Source organism: Ciconia boyciana, chromosome 6 (assembly GCF_034638445.1).
Source record: "Ciconia boyciana chromosome 6, ASM3463844v1, whole genome shotgun sequence".
NCBI lineage: Eukaryota > Metazoa > Chordata > Aves > Ciconiiformes > Ciconiidae > Ciconia > Ciconia boyciana.
This window is the reverse complement of record NC_132939.1, coordinates 33,912,035-33,930,628: the sequence shown is the minus strand read 5'-3', so window position 1 is coordinate 33,930,628 and position 18,594 is coordinate 33,912,035. Positions and strand designations below refer to the sequence as shown.

Here is an 18,594-nt window from a genome sequence, read left to right as displayed (position 1 = left end):
TTCTAACTTCATATAGGGATAATAACACACTTGGAGGTCCAGGCACAAAAATCACCTGACAGTGCTGCTCCACTTCTCATTTGACAATGGAATGAGAGAAAAGGGAAGGAACAGGGAGAATAGTAAATTTTCCCATTTAGTTGAATGAAGTTTCTGTGATACGACTCAAAATTCTCACTCTTGAAACAAGAGTGGCTTGGTAAGAACATTTTAGTTTTAAGTTTTACGTTGCCAACAGACATGTTGATGCAGGGCTGTTGTGCTAGGGAGGGTATAGACTTTGCAGCTGTTCTGCTGCAAAGGGATTTAGGGGTTCTGCACCCCTTGCCAGTCGGCAATGGAAGGAGCCCTCTGGGTCTGTCTCAGAGCTGGTTTTCCTTTCCTCCAAATACAGTGTAGGACTATGGAATTGGGCTATATGTTGCAGACATAGAACTTCACTTTCAGAGCAAAACTGACTATGAAAGGGTTAACCTGACTAATGGCAACACTTCAGTAAAATTGAGGGGGGTGGAACTTAAGTCCCAAGTCTTAATAAAATGCAGGTGTTTTATTGTTAGGTTAAAAACTCCTCCTCTTAAGACTCCAGCAAACATTTAAAAACAAGGAAAAAATGTGCTATTGAATAAGAAACTTGGAAAGGCAACAACAGGCCGTGCAAGGCATTTACAGAGAATTCAGCATTCACTGGCTAAGGCCTACATTAAAGTTCACGGAGGGAAAACAAAACATAAATATTAGATGAACGACACCTCTCACAACATGCATCTGGCCTCCAAGGTATTACACCTGGGATTAACTTTTGACATTCTCCTTCCCACCATCATGACTTTGCTGTCTTACCAGCTCCCTGCAGAGCATTTATACTCTCATTTTTCAACCTTTCTGTCTTCTTCTTTCCTAGTCTGTTTGGGGACTCAACAGGGTGACAGGCAGCATGAACCTTGCAGTCGCAGTGCAGAGAGAGCTCCGCTATGCTTGCAGCTGCTTTTCTGTCAGGGATAGTACTTTTTTGGAAAAAAAAACTACTTTAGAACTAGCTAGTAAAAAGAAGTTGTAAAGAAATCTCTAATCACTGTTTTCTCCTCTTTTACCTCCCCTCCTTATCCCAAGGAAGCAGAAAATTTGGGGGAACATTTTTCAGTAAATTGCATTGTTTAGGTCACAGAGTTAAGGGATTGCACTGAACTTTGAGCTTTAGCTTCAAGTTCCTCATGTATTTGGAGAATAAAAGTAGTTATGACTTACTAAAGGGAAGTGGAACATGAAGAACCAGAGAAGTCTAAATGTACTTGTGGTGGCCCAAGGACTAAGATTACTGCATTGTCATCCCCATGAGCCTTAGTTAGTGTCACAGAGATGGGCTGGGTATTTTTGGTACCTGTATAGTGAAAATAGTTAAGTAACTGCCATCCATAAAAACTCATCCCCCTGGGAGAAAGTCAGGCATCGATTTCCCTGGCCTTAGCCTTGGTGATATAAATCAGCTGTCACTACTAGAGGAGAAGGACAGAAATAGTCCATGGAGTACCTGATAGGATGGGCAGCAAAAGAGCAACTGTTGGGTTTTGATGCAAGAGTTTCACAACTGCAACTTAGTAGGAGACAGAGAAGTGACAGTGAAGATGGTCAATGCCAGTCATTTAATTTAGAAGACTGACACATGAGATACGAACAGTGCTACACAAAAAAATATAAATGACATACAGAAAAGTCTAAAGCAATGAATAAAAATGAAACTGATGGAGCTGTTGAGCTTATGAACATGAGTACATGCCACCCCTTGTTCACATGGAGCAGAGTGCTCAGGACAGCTTGAGTAAATAATTCAGAAAACCATAGAACAAAAATGAAAACCGTCCGTAATCACAGCAGGAAACCAAAACAAGCCCAAGCTCTGTGCCCCCTCTGCACCATTGCGCTGCATCCTTGCTACAGTTGCTGTACTGGGCCATGCAAACTGACGGGCTGGAATACAGGCACCAGGCAGATACGGCAGAGATGAAGGAGGAGGGTGAAGTGTAGATCGACCCTCTTCCTCACACACCTCTGAGAATACCTATTCTTGACTCCCAGCTATCATCAATGTATTTTTAAGAAGCATCTTACAAAAATGCAGTGGAAATACAGACTGCAGATTAAGAGAGGGGCAAAGAGTAGAAATCTTCATTAAGAGTATCTCAAAAATCCTTGGAGGAATCTTTATGTTGGCCTGAATGTGGCCCTTGAGGAATGATAAGGCCCTTGAGGAAAATCAAACAGGAGAAGTCTCTGTCAGCATTTGCTAGCTGCTCCCAATTTTAGATCTCCCCTGTCCTTCTCCTTTCCTCCTTCACTTTGTAAGACTGCTTTTCATCCCACTCCTACTCTCTTTGCAGCTGCCACTTCCTGTTACTTGTGTCAGCAGTTCTCAATCTTCTCAGACAACCCTGGTGTCATTTGTGCCTTGCTACGTGAGGGAAACAACCCATGTTTTCTGTTCCCTCCTGAAAAGTCACTGCAGCTCAAGCTCCAGCAAAGCTACACCAGCCCCTGCTCAGCACAACCCCTGCCCAAATCCAGCGTGTCAGACTGCAAAAACTGGCAATGCCTCTGGTCTCAGCGCAGGGAAATAGCTAAGATCAAAGTTAGAAGCATGGTTTCTTTATTCTTTCATCAAACCGGCCTTTATTTTTTCTTTCCAGTCTTACAATTATTCTTATCTTTTGTGATGTATCTGGCAGTCACTGAGGAGTAGTGGATGGATTTGCAATAAAATATGTACAGCCAGGCCAAAGTGTTTCCAAATTAGCTTGTGTCAACTTTGAAATAATAATGATCTCAGTCATTGAAAAACTCAGGACAAGTACTTTATGCTAGTACTAAGTATTAGCAATAATCACTAGTGTTGGGCCTCATGGTTATCCTTGCAGATACTGTTAACTCTTCCATATCATACAAGAGTGAGAAAGATTCTTCCTCTAAACAAACTCACTACTTTCTGTGCTGTAAAATTGTCTTGTATTTGACTTAAAGAACTGACTGCTAACCTTTGCGTCCTGTTTCTTATTCCTCCATCTTTGCATGATGAAAGTTCCCCTTCCAAATTTCATTTCCCTCATGTATATTTATTTTAAATGCCTGAAATGAAAACAAAAATCCTTTGCAGCTTTCTTCTCTACATATAAAATGATGTAGTTAACTACTTCAACTTTAACTAGCTGTAAAAGAAGCAAAGATCCCCATTTAAAAGAATAATAAATAGGTAACTCATTGCGGAGGGTGGCACCAAGACTGAGATTGTGCCAATGGCAGAGAGAACAGAAAAGATTAATTTCAGAATATTGAAGAAGATCAAAACCTTTGCTTTTATGCTACTCTCCCTATAACATCTTAGGGTATTTTAAGAAATGGTTAAGGATATCTTTAACCTTATTTTCCAATTTTTGTAAGTGGAGTAAATAATGTCTACCCTAATTTATTTTTTATTTCTTCTAGCCTAGCCTAAAATGTTTCAGCATTGTACCTTTCACAGGTGATCTGTAGCTTTTTGAATGCGAGTGAAATGCCTGAAGTGCTTACATGCAGAGCAGCAGGACCCAATGGCCTTCATTTCACAATAGGTTAGAAATGGATTTAAAGGACAGTGGTGCAGATGCCTCCACCCAAGCCAGGGCTCAGAAGGGATAGGTACAAGTGAGTACAAAACTGTTTGCTTTCGCTTTCCCTTGCATTACTGTGGGATACTCACAAACATTTAATTAAAGCTATTGTATGCATGCTTAACTTGGAGATATCTGTGGTTCCTTGAAACCATTACACAGGAGCACCAAAGAAAGTACAAGGGAGTCACTGAAGGAAAATACAAATGAATTAGAAAAGCATAGCAACCAGAGAATACATTTCCCATAATACAACAGTCAAAGGTCATGAGATCACAGATGCTCAGTTGCTCATGCATATCCTCTATTCTCTCTACTTGCATGCTTGCTCCAGAGAGGGCAAAGATTTAATGAGGATGGGGCTAGCTTTAGCAGTTCTCACCCTTCCTCACACCCTACATCTGAAAGAGCATTGAAAGCCTCTTAAGTTAGAATAGACACACATTGAACTGTCCCAGTGCACACATACAATCTGGGGTTTTCTCATCAGGTACAAGAATACAAGGTGACTGTTCTCTTCCGGCTGCCCTGGATGTGAACAAAGCTGCTGAATCAAAGACTTAATTAATTTAGGGGTGGAAAGAAGTTTCTCCATTGCATCTGTCTTTTCAACCTGCAGTAGTGGCCCTTCTCAGAGTCTCACAGTTTCTATTAGTCAGTTCATTTTTCCTAGCTCCTTAAGAAGAAATCTTGTTCAGACAAAACAGTGCACTATTTACAGGAAGCTTGGCAGGGTCAAAAAGTGACTGTAAAACCGATCTCTTGTTAAAACGCATACAGTATCTGCTCTGATGTAGATACTACTAGAACTCGGCAATCTCTGATTTGCTATCAGGGCCTTGAAGGTGATTTCAGAGTCAGATTTGTTAAACTTGGTGACATTGTGAGTGTTATCACTTCTCATTAGCAGAGCTAATTTAGTTGCCCCAAGGCCCACTTAATCTATCCAGCTCACTACCCACAGCTTCTGACCTACTTAGTCACTTCCTGTCTTTGATTTTCACCTTAAAGCCTCTTTTCTATGTTGGCCTGTGACTGCCATTTAATCTTAATGAAACTTCCTTGGACTTCCATTACTGTCAAGTACAACTCCTCTCACCATAATACCCACCCTTCTGAGTGCAAGAAAACTGATTTACAGCCAACAGTCTGCCTCTTCTCTTATGGTCTAAGTTCATCTTTGCTTTGTTTTTCTTCCTGTATGAGTCACTCCTTCCCCCTCTCTGAGACATCGTGCTACGCTTTCTGTTCTTCCTCGGTCTGTCAGTGGCTGAGATGCTGCCGTGCACGCCTTCACTGCAGAGATCTGGTGAGTATTATCGCGTGTGTGCAGCTACCATGTGTAGATTCGGAAAAACCTGAACACAAAGAAATTGAGTTGGCCATAGGCTGCTACAGAAAGTCAGCTAGTTTAATATGCTTTTGCGTCTGACCAGAAATGATGACCTACGCTGTTCCCTTATGCCTTTCTTAAGAGCTACTTACGCAAAACACAGCTGTTCAGTCTACGCCTCCCAAACCTAGCATCTCCCCTGCTACTTCAGGGCACCTGTTAACTATACAGATGCCGTAAGGTGGGTGCCAGCTCCAGGACTTTCCCAGTTCTCACTGGTTCACTCGTGCTACAGTAACATGCCTTTGAAATAGACTTCTTCAGCCAGTTTCCTTCTGTGACCAGAATCCCATTTAAAGATGTTAATCCAGTACCATGGTGACTTTTGCCTGCACAGGGGCACTCCTGAGCTGGTGAGGTCTCTTGTTTTTCGAGCTTCTTTCACCAGCACAGAGAAGTTCAAAGATGTGGCCCTGTGCTCTTTGAATGTCAGATACAAAACATTTGATGGCAATGGCAGCTGTGTGTAACACGTAGGAGGGATTTGTTCAGTCTCTCCTTACACGTGTGCTCTCTCCCGGCTCTTTTTTCAATATACCCAGTTCTGCTTTTCCCTCTTCCTTCTACTTCTGTGCTGATCAGCACTCATACTCTTTTGGTTTTTGTTGTTAACATATGGAGGTTGTATGATCCATCAGTGAGTGCAGCCTTGTCCTCTTAAGAAGCAGAAAATACCATACATTTTGGAAGGAGGAATTAGCTACAGGCCGTTCTCATTAAGCCTCTCCTTCAACTTATCTCAGCTTAAATTGTATTTTTGAACTGCAGTCACTATGCAGCATTGTAAGTTGAAAACAACCACTTGAGCCCTTTCCAGCGAGGCTTTGAGTGGCCCTGATACTAGGCACGGAGGAGAGATAAGCAGCGCATTGAAGTTGTAGTATCGCTGTAGCTGAGGGCAAAGAGTGAATGGAAACATACCCTCCCTCTGGCACTGCCTGGCTCTGGACGAGGGGAAAGGAATGGGCCGAGCAGCTCAGGTTCACACGCGCGGCGGGAGCCAGCGGCCTCTCAGCTGATGACAGATTAGACTCAGGGCCTGGTTAGTGGGAAGACTGTGATTAGACCTCAGCAGCATCTGTCTCTAGCACTAAAGGAATTACTGCTGCGGGCTGCGATTTTCTCAGCAAACTGTAATTATACCAGGAACCTCATTCCTGCCCTTTTTCTCAACAACTTAAGTGCAAAAAAAAAAGTGAGTGAGGGTGCAGGGAAGCAGAAACTGTGAAAGAAGCAGGAAAGAGACACCTGTTTATTTTTGTTCAGCTCGTTCCAATTATTTTCTCTCAGTTTCTTAGATTCATATGAATCACAGACTGGTTTTTCCCAAAGGTCCGTGCCAAGGTTTACCTCCCTGAGGCTGTCCTGCCATCCACCTGAAGTTGGTAGGACACATCCTCTCCATGCACTTATGCCCCAGGGCATCTTAGATGAGTGTGGTGGCGCTTGCAGAAGGTGCCACAGCAACCTCTGCCCTGGCAGGGCCCCCTCCCTCCTCCCACGGGAGCAGCAGCGCGGGGTGCTGGACTCTGATCACCACTGTTCTCAGGACACCCCCAGGAAGGTATGGCCTGGGCAGAAGTGTGGGATATTGGAGATTGGGCAGGGTGAGTTTGAACCGTACTCCCAAAGGCCCTGTCTAGACTAGGATTTAAGAGTTTGAACTTTAAAAGTGTTAGGTTGTATACAGTAACTCTCCGTTTTAAAAGATGTAGAAAAGGCAGTGTAAGTTTGAACTCCCAATAACACCTGGTAAGTTTTGCCAAAATAACAATGTCAAAAAAGAGCAAGATTTCTTCGCAAGAGTTCTCTACCAGAAAAAAACTTGTTGTTGTGTAGTTGTAACTCCATAGAAGCCCGTTTGCCGTTAGTGTTTTCTTTGCTCAGAATATAAGAAGAAACAGATTTTTTTTCAATTTAAATCTAGAAGAGGAGGAGAAATATCTAAGAGTAGAGTTTGCCAACATAGCTTTACCATCTAATACTTAAAATGTAGACAAGGTCAAAATTATTCAAACTAATCTATGTGCTCCTTCTTAACTTTCATCAGGGCTTTAATGTGACTGTTTAGTATACTTTGAAGGCAAGAGTGTCTTGTCTATGTTAAACAGTTTTACATCAATGCTATACTCATCTAGAAGAAAGCAGAATTGTTTCTTACCAGCACGTCTGCCCTCCATCCCGCAGCATGTCTGGCAGCACAGCCCGGGATGAGAGTGTGGCAGCAGGAACTCGACCCTTGGGGCCGAAAGCACCGGGAGGCAGTATGTTGGCAAGCAGATCCCTGTCTCCAGAGCCAAGTCTCTGCAGATACTGGTGGGAAGGACACACATCTGGAGTTGTCTGGAATTGGCACAAATTGCTGTGGACAAAGAGGAGAGAAAGGAAGGGTTAGAAGGAAAGTGGAAAGAACACTTCTTACACATTTCGCTTTCTTTTCCATCTGCTTGTGTGATGTTGCTGTGAGCTATTAAACAGCTGCAGTGCTCTGCCCCAGAAGGGACTTTGTTTCAGTAGAGATGGAGAATGATTCCTACAGCTAAGTGCTTTGGGAGCCCCCTAGAATGAAGGGGGCGATAGGAATAATGTTTCTCTTGATTGACTATTATGCTAAATACACTTGGGACCACAGCACCTGGGGCAGGAGCCAGAGATGCTGTTCTGGCTCCTCAGACCTGAAGCCGCTGGCAGGCAGTTGGGTACTGCTGGGTACTTCTGACTCATCCTTTGCGCAGTAGGTGAGTCCCTCTTGTCTTTTGCCTTCCAGGCAGAACCTCCCAACTCTCCTGTGCTGATTCCGAAATTCAAGGAGAGCAGATTACTCAAGCAAAAGGTGTTTTGCAGACTTCGAGACTTTGTAGCTTGGGGAGATAAGGGTAGCAAAGGAGGACCAGGAGAAGGAGGAGCAGGCGTATTGCGCCTGCCAAGGACTGAGCAGAAGAGCATTTTTTTTGCATCCATTCAGACGCTCAGCTATTTCCTGCGTTGTTCCTGCAGTCAGCATGCTCCACCTGCTTTTACTTAACCATTTCCTGTTTACGGCTTCCAAAAACTTGCTGGTGAAATCACTAATCTGCAACAAGATCAATCTTTACAATCTGTCCCTTTTGGGCAGGCTTCACTAATATTTTTTTCTCTCTCCTTGGTACACAGACCTTTCAGATTGAGGAGCTGGGTGCTGCGTGTGCATGTCTGTGTGCATGCCGACAGTAATTACGTCAGGAAAGTATGTGCTCACTCAGTATGCCCCTTTTTTTCTTCTCCTAGTGCTTGCTGCTTTTTGCAAACTTGAGCAAAGAAACAAGCAGTAGCACTGAAGGCAGGTTGCCCTTTCTGTAGACTAGAGGGCTCCAGATTTTTAGAGGAAAGACTCTTCCCATTACTTTCAAGTGTCTGAGAGCTCTCCCACAAACAAGGGATTTGTTCCCTGGATAGCTTACCCAGGCTTCAAATTATTTTCTAGCTTTGAAAACAGCGAGGCAGTTTCTTCTAGTCTGCTGTTCAGTTTCTCAAATGTGAAAGGCAAGGTGTGAGGAACAGGAAGGATCAACCGAAGAAAAATAAATCTCTTTCCTACAGTGTAGATGGCTCCCATGAGTCCCCATCTCACACTTAGTCACACATCTTGTAGAAATGGCTAGAAAAGCATGCACACTTCAAGTCTGCTCTCCTTAGCCATACTATAGATGACACCGCAGCCACCACTAAAATCAAATGTATTTGTCACTGCTTTTGCTGTTTGTTTACTTTTTGTATTTCTCTTCTGGAGCAGTGAAAATAGATTCTTCAGTTTCCTCTCTGGTTCTCATGCTCTTGCACAGCGCTGCAATGTTTGGGTTGCGGTGAGCACTGCAGGGGAATGTTCCCTTCTTAAAATAAATCATGGAAACATTTCTGTTGGAATCAGGGCTTGCAGAAGTTTGTTTTTTTTTTTAATAAGAAGAATGTCGGGCCAACTTTGACCTGACACCATATCCCTTTAAAGGGAACAGGCTTGTGATGCATGTCAGTGTATATATACTGAAATGTATATATGTATGTGTGTATATATGTGTACACACCAGTATACATGCCAGTTATACTGGTAAAACTGAGCACTGAAATCATCCTCTAAGAATGCTGGACATGTTGGCCCTGTCTCCATCAGACAGATCTGCAAATTCCTTAAGTAGCCCTACTGCAAGTTAGTGTAAGCCAGGGTGCTTAGTCTGCTGACTTAGGCGTAGAAGGCGTAGGTCTATAAGCATGCACCAGCACTGTCGCTGAGCTGTTTCACACTTCTGTAATTATGTTGATGGGCTCACACTCACACATGTTTCTGAATATTTTAAGGAGAATGCTAGACCCCCCATTTTAACTGTAACATAAATATGCTCAGGTAGCACTTCTGTATGGGCTAGGAGGTATGGTCTGGGTATCGCTGATGTCCAGGCAGCTGTCTGCTGTAGGCGTAGCACAGCCCCACTTAGATCAGTTTGCTGAAGTATCCTTCAAGCTGTCTGTGAGCAGCTTTTGAACTTTCTTTTTAATCAGGAAAAGGAAGCAGTTGTTTTCTGCACAGAAGTGTCTTTCAGATTGGCCCAAGTATGTAAAACGGTTACTTTGGTTCCCATCCAGCCCAATTCATTCAATAGTTTGTGTCAGGGTACTTGTCATCAGTGGCATTTGCCCAGGGTGAGTCACACCCACCCAGGCAATGATCTGAGAGAGTCTTCAAATCTTTTTCATCTTCATTTTACAGGGTACAGCCCTGGTAAATTCATGACTCTATTGTACCCCACAGCTCTTCCTGCAGCAGCTCCTTTTCTTCTAACCAGCTTTCAGCCCAAAAGGCAGCTACTTCCAAAAGAGACTCTCTGGTTCAGTGCCTGTCTTTGTTTTCCAGATGTTTCGTTCCCCACGCCGCTTTCCGGTTACACTGCAAATGTGGGTGCACTCAAAATACTTTTGCCTCCCTCCTCCACCCCAAAAATGGAGGAAAGCTGAACAATATGAAAATGTAGCAAGAATGAGACCCTCGAGGAAAATGGCAGGGAAGTGTAGAGGACCGTGCAGGACTCCTTCCAGGAAATGGGTAGAAGGTTCATCACATGAGTCACTGAAACCTTAGATGACTAAATTCTTGAAGAATAAACTGTCAGGAATATGATACTGGACAGGACAGTTGCGGGGGGAGAAGAAAACTTCTTAAATAGCTCTTGTTTGTTTTTTCGTTCGTGATTCATTCCTGAGGAAATTGCTGCGTCTCTGGCCAGGGACAGGGGCAGCGTGCCAGCGGTGCCAGCCCTCCTGTGCAGAGGCAGCAGGCGAGGCGTGCGGGGGTGCTCAGTCCCGCCGCTCCGGGCCCCGGCACTCCTGCCAGAGGGGCTGAGAGGGGATCAAGAGCACTCCATGGCCATCCTGCCCAAGTGAATAAAGTAAGACAGGGTCACTAGTGCACATATGCCATCTGAATCAATTTGCCTCTTTTTTTGTATACCAGCAGGTATGAGACCAATAGGAAATGAAAGTATTAAAACTAATTCTAAGCTCCTTTTAAAAATTTTTCTTCCTCTACCTGCTCCAGCCAGTAAACGAAGTTGTATCAATAAAATTGGCCCAAAGCTCTGAATTTGGATTTCAGAGAAGGTCTTGAGATTTTAAGTGCCAGTAACAACAGAAGCAGTCAGACTCCCTCCACAGCTACCTCCAGAGGAGCTGAACCAGCATTAGCAGCAGTGGGAAATGTTTGCAGTAGTATCGAAGTGTGGAGAAACCCCAATGTTCCAGCATGCTGCTGCCAGTTCCCATTTTGGTGAGTTTGACCCAGAGCATTTAACGTTTCAACATTAGTTCTGTGTCTCATAATGCCATTTACGTAATGATCGCTCATTTGGTTCCCATTAAAATAATGGTATTTCTTCTGCAAACCACTGCTTGTAAAAATCAAGCCACCCAGTTTTTCATTAGATTGTAATTCAGGAAATAAATAGCCTGTCTGTAGGATGTACACTGTAATTCTCAAACAGAGAATAGGGGGCTTTTTTTTCCCCTCTTGGACATACAAAGTTCAGATCTCAGAAGCAGGAACATGAAAGATCTGTTAAGGGTTGCTGAACCTATCATCTCCTGCAAAAACACAATGTAGTTACTCCGCAGTAGATGTTCCTCAAATACTATATTGATAAAAAGAGAGTGTACGGCTCGTCGTAGTCAGAGCAGCAAGAATCCTCTTAAAATTGTACAAATGGTAGGTGTAGCTCTCGCAGGTTGTCCCAGTGCTGCTACCTTTCAAGGCAGCGCAGAACGGTTCCTTGTATTATATATACTAGCACTTTGAAGAATTCAGTTTCAAGTGTCTCAAACAATGGGGGTTTCACCGCTTCCTGTGGGAGCTGGCTCTGCAGCCTAACTTGTTTCACCATCTGGAGCATTTTCCTGAGTGTCTGCCCGCTTTTAACTTTCTTTTAATTGTGCACCCACTATTTCTTCTCAAAGGTGGCTCGCCAGAAGTTTCTGTTGTGTGAAATTCACGTTACGTAGTGCTTTTTTATTTTTTATGAGGATCAAGAAAACCCTGAAAGATTGATGGCTTCTTCTCTTTGCTTTTTCTTCCTCAGAAATAATAATAAGTAATTAATAATGTATTACTGCTCTTCTAGCCATTCATCTCGGCGATTTACAAGGAAGGTCAACATTGTTGTACTCTTTTTACAGATGGGAAAAACTGAAGGACAGGGCAGGAAACAACTTGCCCAGGATCATTCAGTGAGGCCATGGCAAGACTTGGATTTTTAACCAGGTCTCCACAATAGTGCCCTACTTCTTTTTACTCTTTTTTTTTTTTTTTTGGTTCAGTCCAGTTCCCTTTGGCTTTGTTGCAGTACATAGGAAGGACAAGCTTTCCATGAACTTTATTCAGAATTGTCATATTGTAACTGAAAGGTCAGCTTGTTGAATATTTAACAGTTACTATCTTTCCAATGTGTTGGTTAAGCGTCCTAATTAAGTAGTGATAAATAAAACCAACAAAGCATTTTAACAGACTGATTCAGTCCCTAGGGCCTCCAAGCTGAGTTTCCTTCAGCTAGCCTGTGTTTTCCTGGTTGCGGGTTGTCCAGATTGAACACAGTATATATCAAGCAAACTCTTATCAGTGCACTGCAGGGAGATTTCCTTCCTCCTCAGTGCTGCCATGCTTACTTCACCTGTTGTATTTCCCTTAGCTGTGGTTTTCGGTAAGCGTGTTTCTCAGAATCTGGATAGTTGCTGAATTATAAATCTTCCCATTTGGAACAATAACACCACAATCTGGACAGCAATGATGCACTGCGTAGAGAGCGATACCCAGCCTAGCACTGAACAGGCTCACCTGGGTATCAGAAGTGGGCTGGCCTTAGCAGCACAGAGCTCTCCGTGGGCTGTGAGCAGGCAGGGTGTTTCTCCTGCCTGCCTTAAAGCTTCTGCCTGTCTGGCCTGTCATTTCAGTGAATACCTTTACTGGGACTAGATGCGCCTGAGCAAATGGTAAGACGAGTTTTGTTCCTCACTTCCCCATGGGAATGGCCGGGGAAGGCAGCCACAGCCATGTGCTCGCAGTCCGATCTGCAGGGGTCTCGTAACTGCCCCACACTGACTGGACACTGAACTGACAGCACCCATCATGTGCGAGGTGCAGCACTCTGTATGGATCAAGAAATGTAAAATTAGAGCTCTGGGTAGGCCAGAGTTATATCTGGGGGTAGCACATAGATCTTCCTGGCTGCTGACCACTTTCAAAGTATGCCAGTTAGTGAAGCCCTTACTATCTGAGTTGTTCCCACCACTGCTCCTTCAGGCCTCCTTTATTCCAGATATCACTGAGCCAGCGTCTGAGGACTTACCGAAAGCTGCAAAACTGCTGTAGGTCACTGAGCACATTGTCTTTGCTTTCAGATTGAGTTTGAGAAATTACCAGCGGTGTCATGCTTATGCCTTCTGGCCATGTGAATAGAGGAAGCTAAGAAGCAACAATAGATTACATAAAGCAGGGAAATCCCCCTCAAACTTCTCCCAGACTATCTCAAACTGAAGTTGATTTGCATACGTACACTACAAATAACTTTGCAATAGCTTCTAGCCCCATGAAAGGGTTACATGTGCTTGCCTATAATCATTTAGGCCAGTTCCACCAGTTGAATCACTCAGAGAAAATAAAAAAGACTGAATCAGAGCCTGTACAGCAATTTAAGCAGTTTTATGTAGCATCAGCTGACTTCAGGTAAGGATACAACTGGGTAATGCTATTGCACACAAAATCAATGGGAAATGTTCAATACCTATGAGTAACTAGCAGTTATTCTAGAAAAACAGTGCTGAAAAGCTATGTTAAGCTTTATAATTTGAGATTATGGATGGGTAGTATCATTCACCAGCTAAACTTGCAACTAAGCTTCCTATACAAATCCTGTTTGGTGGAAAATGGACCTTACTGAAAACCAGAAAAAAAGCTATAGTATCCTGTAGTTGAAAGCTATGGCCAGCTGCTTTACAAAATCTGAGACTCATTAGGCCTGGAATTCCTGAGCGATGCTGTTCAAAAAGCAGTGGTGTTAAACAGACTTCAAAAATTCCTGTGATTTTTTTAAATGTCATGTTTTAACAGAAACAAACAAGTGAGCAAAAAAGGGATAGCATATTGAAAATGCGTATTTACTGGGTTATCTCAGGTTCAAAAATTTAGTTGGCTAATATGACACTACAAAAATCTTTTACATTATCTTTGATGCACTAAGAATGACAATGTTTATAAGCCTAGTACATCATGACTACGGAATGCCTAAATTCTTCTTGAAGACTGGTGGTATTTTCTGTTTCCTTGCTGAGAGAGTGGGCTTTTGGGGTTTGGGGGGTTTGTTTGTTGGTTTGTTTTAATAGGATAAGAATATAAAGTTCCCAAAGGCTCGCTAAGAGCTGTTTCTTTGGAAAGAATTTGCTCACCTACTCCCTTTCCTAGCTTTCTATTGAAACAAGTTCTCAGATACATTTCCTGCTAGCCCTCTCCCAAAGCTAGACAGAATATAGACAACTGCACTGATTCTTTAGGCTCTCGCAGTAAATTCACAGAAGGATTTTCTGCACATTTTCTGGGTTGTCATGCCAGCTGGACATTAAAATTAAGTGTAGTTGGGTAGAGATATAATTTTAAACAATGCTGTTAGGTGCCTTGCAGTAAATACCAAAGCTGTTTTAAACAGTCTTAGAGGTGCTTTTGTCGGTATAGCATATTTCCCATGAGGAATTCATCAAAGGTGTATTGGCAAAAGTGGGGTTTGTTCTGCCTGCATTAGGGTTATCATCATTGTCAGTATAGTTATACCATGACTGCTGTATGAGCAACTCTTTTCTAGTGTAGTTGCTTTTCATATAGTTAACAAACAGGGCTAGAGAGGAGGAGGAAAACCAAGACACAGCTTCCCTTGACAACCTGTGTAAGCCCTGTGTTTCTTCTACAGTATCACCTCTGTTAATATTAATAATGTCATGGCCTGTTGCAGTGGAATACCTTGCCTTTCACCCTCCTCCTTTCAGTTTTATTGACTTTCTTCGAAGCTTTGATACAGAACAATAGGAATTGGCCCAGGTATGAACTGGCTGTTCGGCAGGGTCCTTCAGGCAGCTGTGGTCTCCCTGTGCTGCGATGGAGCTTGTCTGAATGGGTCAGCAGTAGAGATTGGAAGCGGAGAAGTACATATTTGAGTAGGCCTGGGACGCCTTGCAACGCAGTTAATAGCAGCAAACATGAGGACATGACATGATCTAACTGATGATTCATTAGTACCTTGGATATTTTGGTCCTGATAACTGTGTGTGTTTCTTCAGTTTGTGTTCTTTTCATCAGCTTGCAGGTTGATCAGGAAGGCTTTCATTTTTGTTTTTTAATATCTCCTCTCACAAACAACAGTCCATTTTTTACATAAGGTGTCTAATCACAGTAATATAATATCCTGTATTTACATAGAAAGCTTCATCCCAAAGCACTTCACAGCCTGGCACTGACATGGGACTAAGATTAGAAGAGGAGCAGCTCATACTGGTTAGGAAGCAGGCTCTGCTCTCAGCCTAGGTATTAGTAAAGCATATAGGGTGGAGCCATAGTATTTTCTCTGAATCCAAAGCAATTTGCTAATTGTTGGAAAATATATTGGTATAATCTGTGCTCTGTTTAACTCTAGGAAATGTGTTTGAACTGTAGAAAATAAGCTGTGGTAGAGAATGTCAGTCCTCTTGCACATCCCATTCTGTGTTCATAGGCACTGGCTACCAAAGAACAGTTTTATCAGAAAATTAGGGTGATGCAAAGCTTCTCAGCAAGTATATGCTGGCCTTTGGAGAGCTCTGCCAAAGGATGGTAGAGGGGCCTGAACTATTCTAAGGTTTGGCTCCAGAACACAAGAGTAGCATCAGAAACTTTGCCAGCCAGAATGAGGAGTGTCTGGACACTGGTAACTAGAAGGACCCCCAGGCAGGCAGCAGAAAGAGGATCGTTACATATAAGTCAATCCATTTTCAGCAAGTCTGTGAAATTAGTTCATACTGAACTAATTACCTTGATTTGTTTTGTGGATTAAACAGGTTTCCAAGTGGTTGTTCGCTGGAGGAAATGGTAACTTTGTGATCTCATTCTGACACATTGGCATTGAGGTGTCTGTCTTTATTGTGTGTTTCAGATGGAAAGGATCAAACAAATTTAACCTGGGAAGGAACCAATCCTGCCCTGCAGACCATACGAGTGAGGAACACTGCCTTGAAAAATACTTTACTTGATGCTGCTTTACCCAGCACTATTGGTGAGACTCTGAGCAATACATCCAATCTGTAGAAGGGACAAATGGAACCTCCACTAAGAAATGAATGAATTACAACATTGGTTTTCAAAAATCCGGTGAAGCAGATAGTGAGCATTCTTCTTCTTTTGTCTCTTTAAAGACTCACTTTAAAACCAAGTGCTGTTCTTTGGGGGGGGGGGGCATACTTAACTCTGAACTTATGAAAATCCTGTATTTTGTTCAGGTTAATTTAAGTGACATAGTAATAAAAGCCTCTGAACAACACACATGCTACTGAAGAAGCATAGGCCACACGTGCCTTCCTAATTCACCCTGTCACCTCACCAATCCGGAGGAACCAACAGTCAAACACACAAGAGTGCTTGGTGTCCACAGCCCATAACACAGTGAAATGTTCACTTCTGCTTTTTAAGAGAAATGATAAACCCACTCATTGGCTTGATAAAGAAGCAATAGTTCAGTGAACTCTTATTCCTGTAACTCACTTGAAAATCATCAGAGATGATGTAACAGAGTTGCCAACAGCCGGGCTCTGGCAGTTCAGAATGGAAGGAGAACAGGTAGCAATCCAAAAGGTGGGAAGATCGGTGTGTATTACAGCTGCTTAGCTTCCTCTGTCTTCAAAGCACTTTTAAAGTATTCACAACGTGACTGCAAACCACAGAACTATTTACTCACCTTACAGACTTAGAGAATGTATGACTTGCTCAAGGCCACTGAAGGCATCGCTGGCTGCGCCGTGATCAGGATCAGGTTGTTCCCGGCTTTCAAGTCTCACATCCCTAAGGGAAAGCCATGGGTTCAGTTAGTGCTGACTGCCGATGCAGAGTCACCATTGGCCTGAGAGGCTGGTTCTGTCCTCTGCAGTCACAGGGAAAGCCTCCCTGAGCAACCTCTTGAAAAGCAGGGTAACCTGTACAGAAAGATGGGAGGTCTGGAGTAGCGCTGAAGTGGCTGTAGGTAACCCAGCAAGGAAATCAGCTGCAGTGGGGCCACCTGTGAGGCGAGCAGGTTGCCATCTGCTGTTTGCTAAGGCAGTCTTTGGGTGACAGAGAGTTCCTGGAGAGCACAGGGCCCCTATTAAAAAGTACTGCACACCCTTACCATGGCAGTGCAAGAGACTGAGAAGCTGATGGGATGTGGCAGCTGATGCCATGTCCCTCCCAGCCACCAGACAGGATGGCATGGAGAAGGCTACTCTGCAGCTATTTACTTACATGCCCAGTCACGCAGCTTTGGGCTCTCTTTTAACAAGGAAGTTTCCATCACAACAAGGAAGCTACTCCATTTCAATGCGCTGCTTTTAAAAGCTAATACGTTTCACCCTGGGGAAGAGCAATTCTCCAGCTTCAGTGTTACCAGTTTTGTGCTTTGAAGAGACCTTTGTAAAATTTAATTTTAATTTTGTTTTAACTAAAGTTTAGATTTTCTTCTTGACAGTGCTGCACTACTGGCCGTTCAGTCAAACCCTGCTGAACTTGCTTGTAGCCATTTTATCTGGGTATCTTGTAAATATTTGGTGGAGCACTCAGACACAGAAGTGTTTTTTGCTCTTACAGTCACATGCCTGGTTCCAGGACCTTTCAGAAGCACAAAAGGCTGAAGGCAGGGAAAATTCCACTGAGATGCATTCAAGTCTCCAGGGAGCAACTGCACTCTGTTTAGACTAAAATTTCTCATTGCTGCCTCTCCTTTTTTTGAAAAAACATGGAAGGATAGAGAGGGAAAGCTGGAGGGTAGGTTTTTTTATTATTATAAACACTGAAATGCAAGCACTGTTTCACTCATTTCTCTCATATTGCAGGACCATTTGCGGTTGGAGAGGGAGATAAGCTTTTTAATGCTCTCTGCACTACCTGGGAAATTTCCATCCAAGTTCTAAAATGTTTTACAAACATTAATGAATTAAAGCTTAATCCCCTTCTTCTCAGCCCCGTGAAGCAAGTACTAAATACAGTTTAAAGACAGGGCTAATGAGACTAAAAAAGTGCCTTGCCTGAAGTCACATGGGCAGCGTGGCAAGAGGACTCGGGTCTTTGAGTCCCAGCTTTCTACTTTACACCACAGACAAGACGCATTCCCTCCCTTTTCAAGGCTTGCTGTACTTCCCCTTCTGGGATATAGTGAAAACATGCTGGCATCACACCTTGAGATAACCTTGTTTTTTCCCCCTTGGAACAGAGAGACTACTCACAGCTGCTGTCCCATGGGATTAAGATGTTGAAAAGATCAGAGAGCGATGGGGGGGTGGGGGGGGCAGGCAGCAAATCACTGCTCTGTCTGCCTTGGGCATGTTCTGCCTCCACTGCTGCCAGTGGAGATGGTGTACTATCAGGAGCCACCTCAAACATTTTTGTATGTGCTTCCATATAATATTCAGGCAGGACTGTGGTAAAAATGCCATAATCAAAGAGAGAACTTGGCTGACAAGAAAATTGCACACATGAGCCAATAAGTCACTCCTGTATTGAATATATGTGATTTCATTATCCTTCTGTATGTGACCTGCATTTCTTACTGCTTCTTATTATCAGAATCCTATAACTACTGCTGCAGCCATCTCTTTCACCTCTTCAGAAGAGAGGGATAATCCATCAGCCCGTTCCTTTCCAGTAGTATGAGTCAGGTTTTTACAAGGGGGAGTAATGGTCAGTTGAAGAGAGTTGTTCCTGACAGGGCTGAGCAACAAGTAATATGCACATGAGTCATGAAGTGGAAGAGAAGGAAACAAATCTATAGATTTAAAGGTTTT

The 18,594-nt window shown here is 43.2% G+C and overlaps 1 protein-coding gene across 5 annotated transcripts in view; it reads left to right on the top strand.

Moving 5' to 3' along the window:
- RAD51B (RAD51 paralog B) overlaps positions 1-18,059 on the top strand; it is a 457,164-nt gene extending 439,105 nt beyond the window's left edge. For all 5 annotated transcript variants that reach the window (XM_072864693.1, XM_072864695.1, XM_072864696.1 and 2 more), the window contains one exon: positions 15,723-18,059. In XM_072864693.1, coding sequence (XP_072720794.1) covers positions 15,723-15,874 — 152 coding nt within the window. In that variant the 3' untranslated portion in view covers positions 15,875-18,059. The remainder of the gene's footprint in view (positions 1-15,722) is intronic.
- The last annotated feature ends 535 nt before the right edge of the window (positions 18,060-18,594 follow it).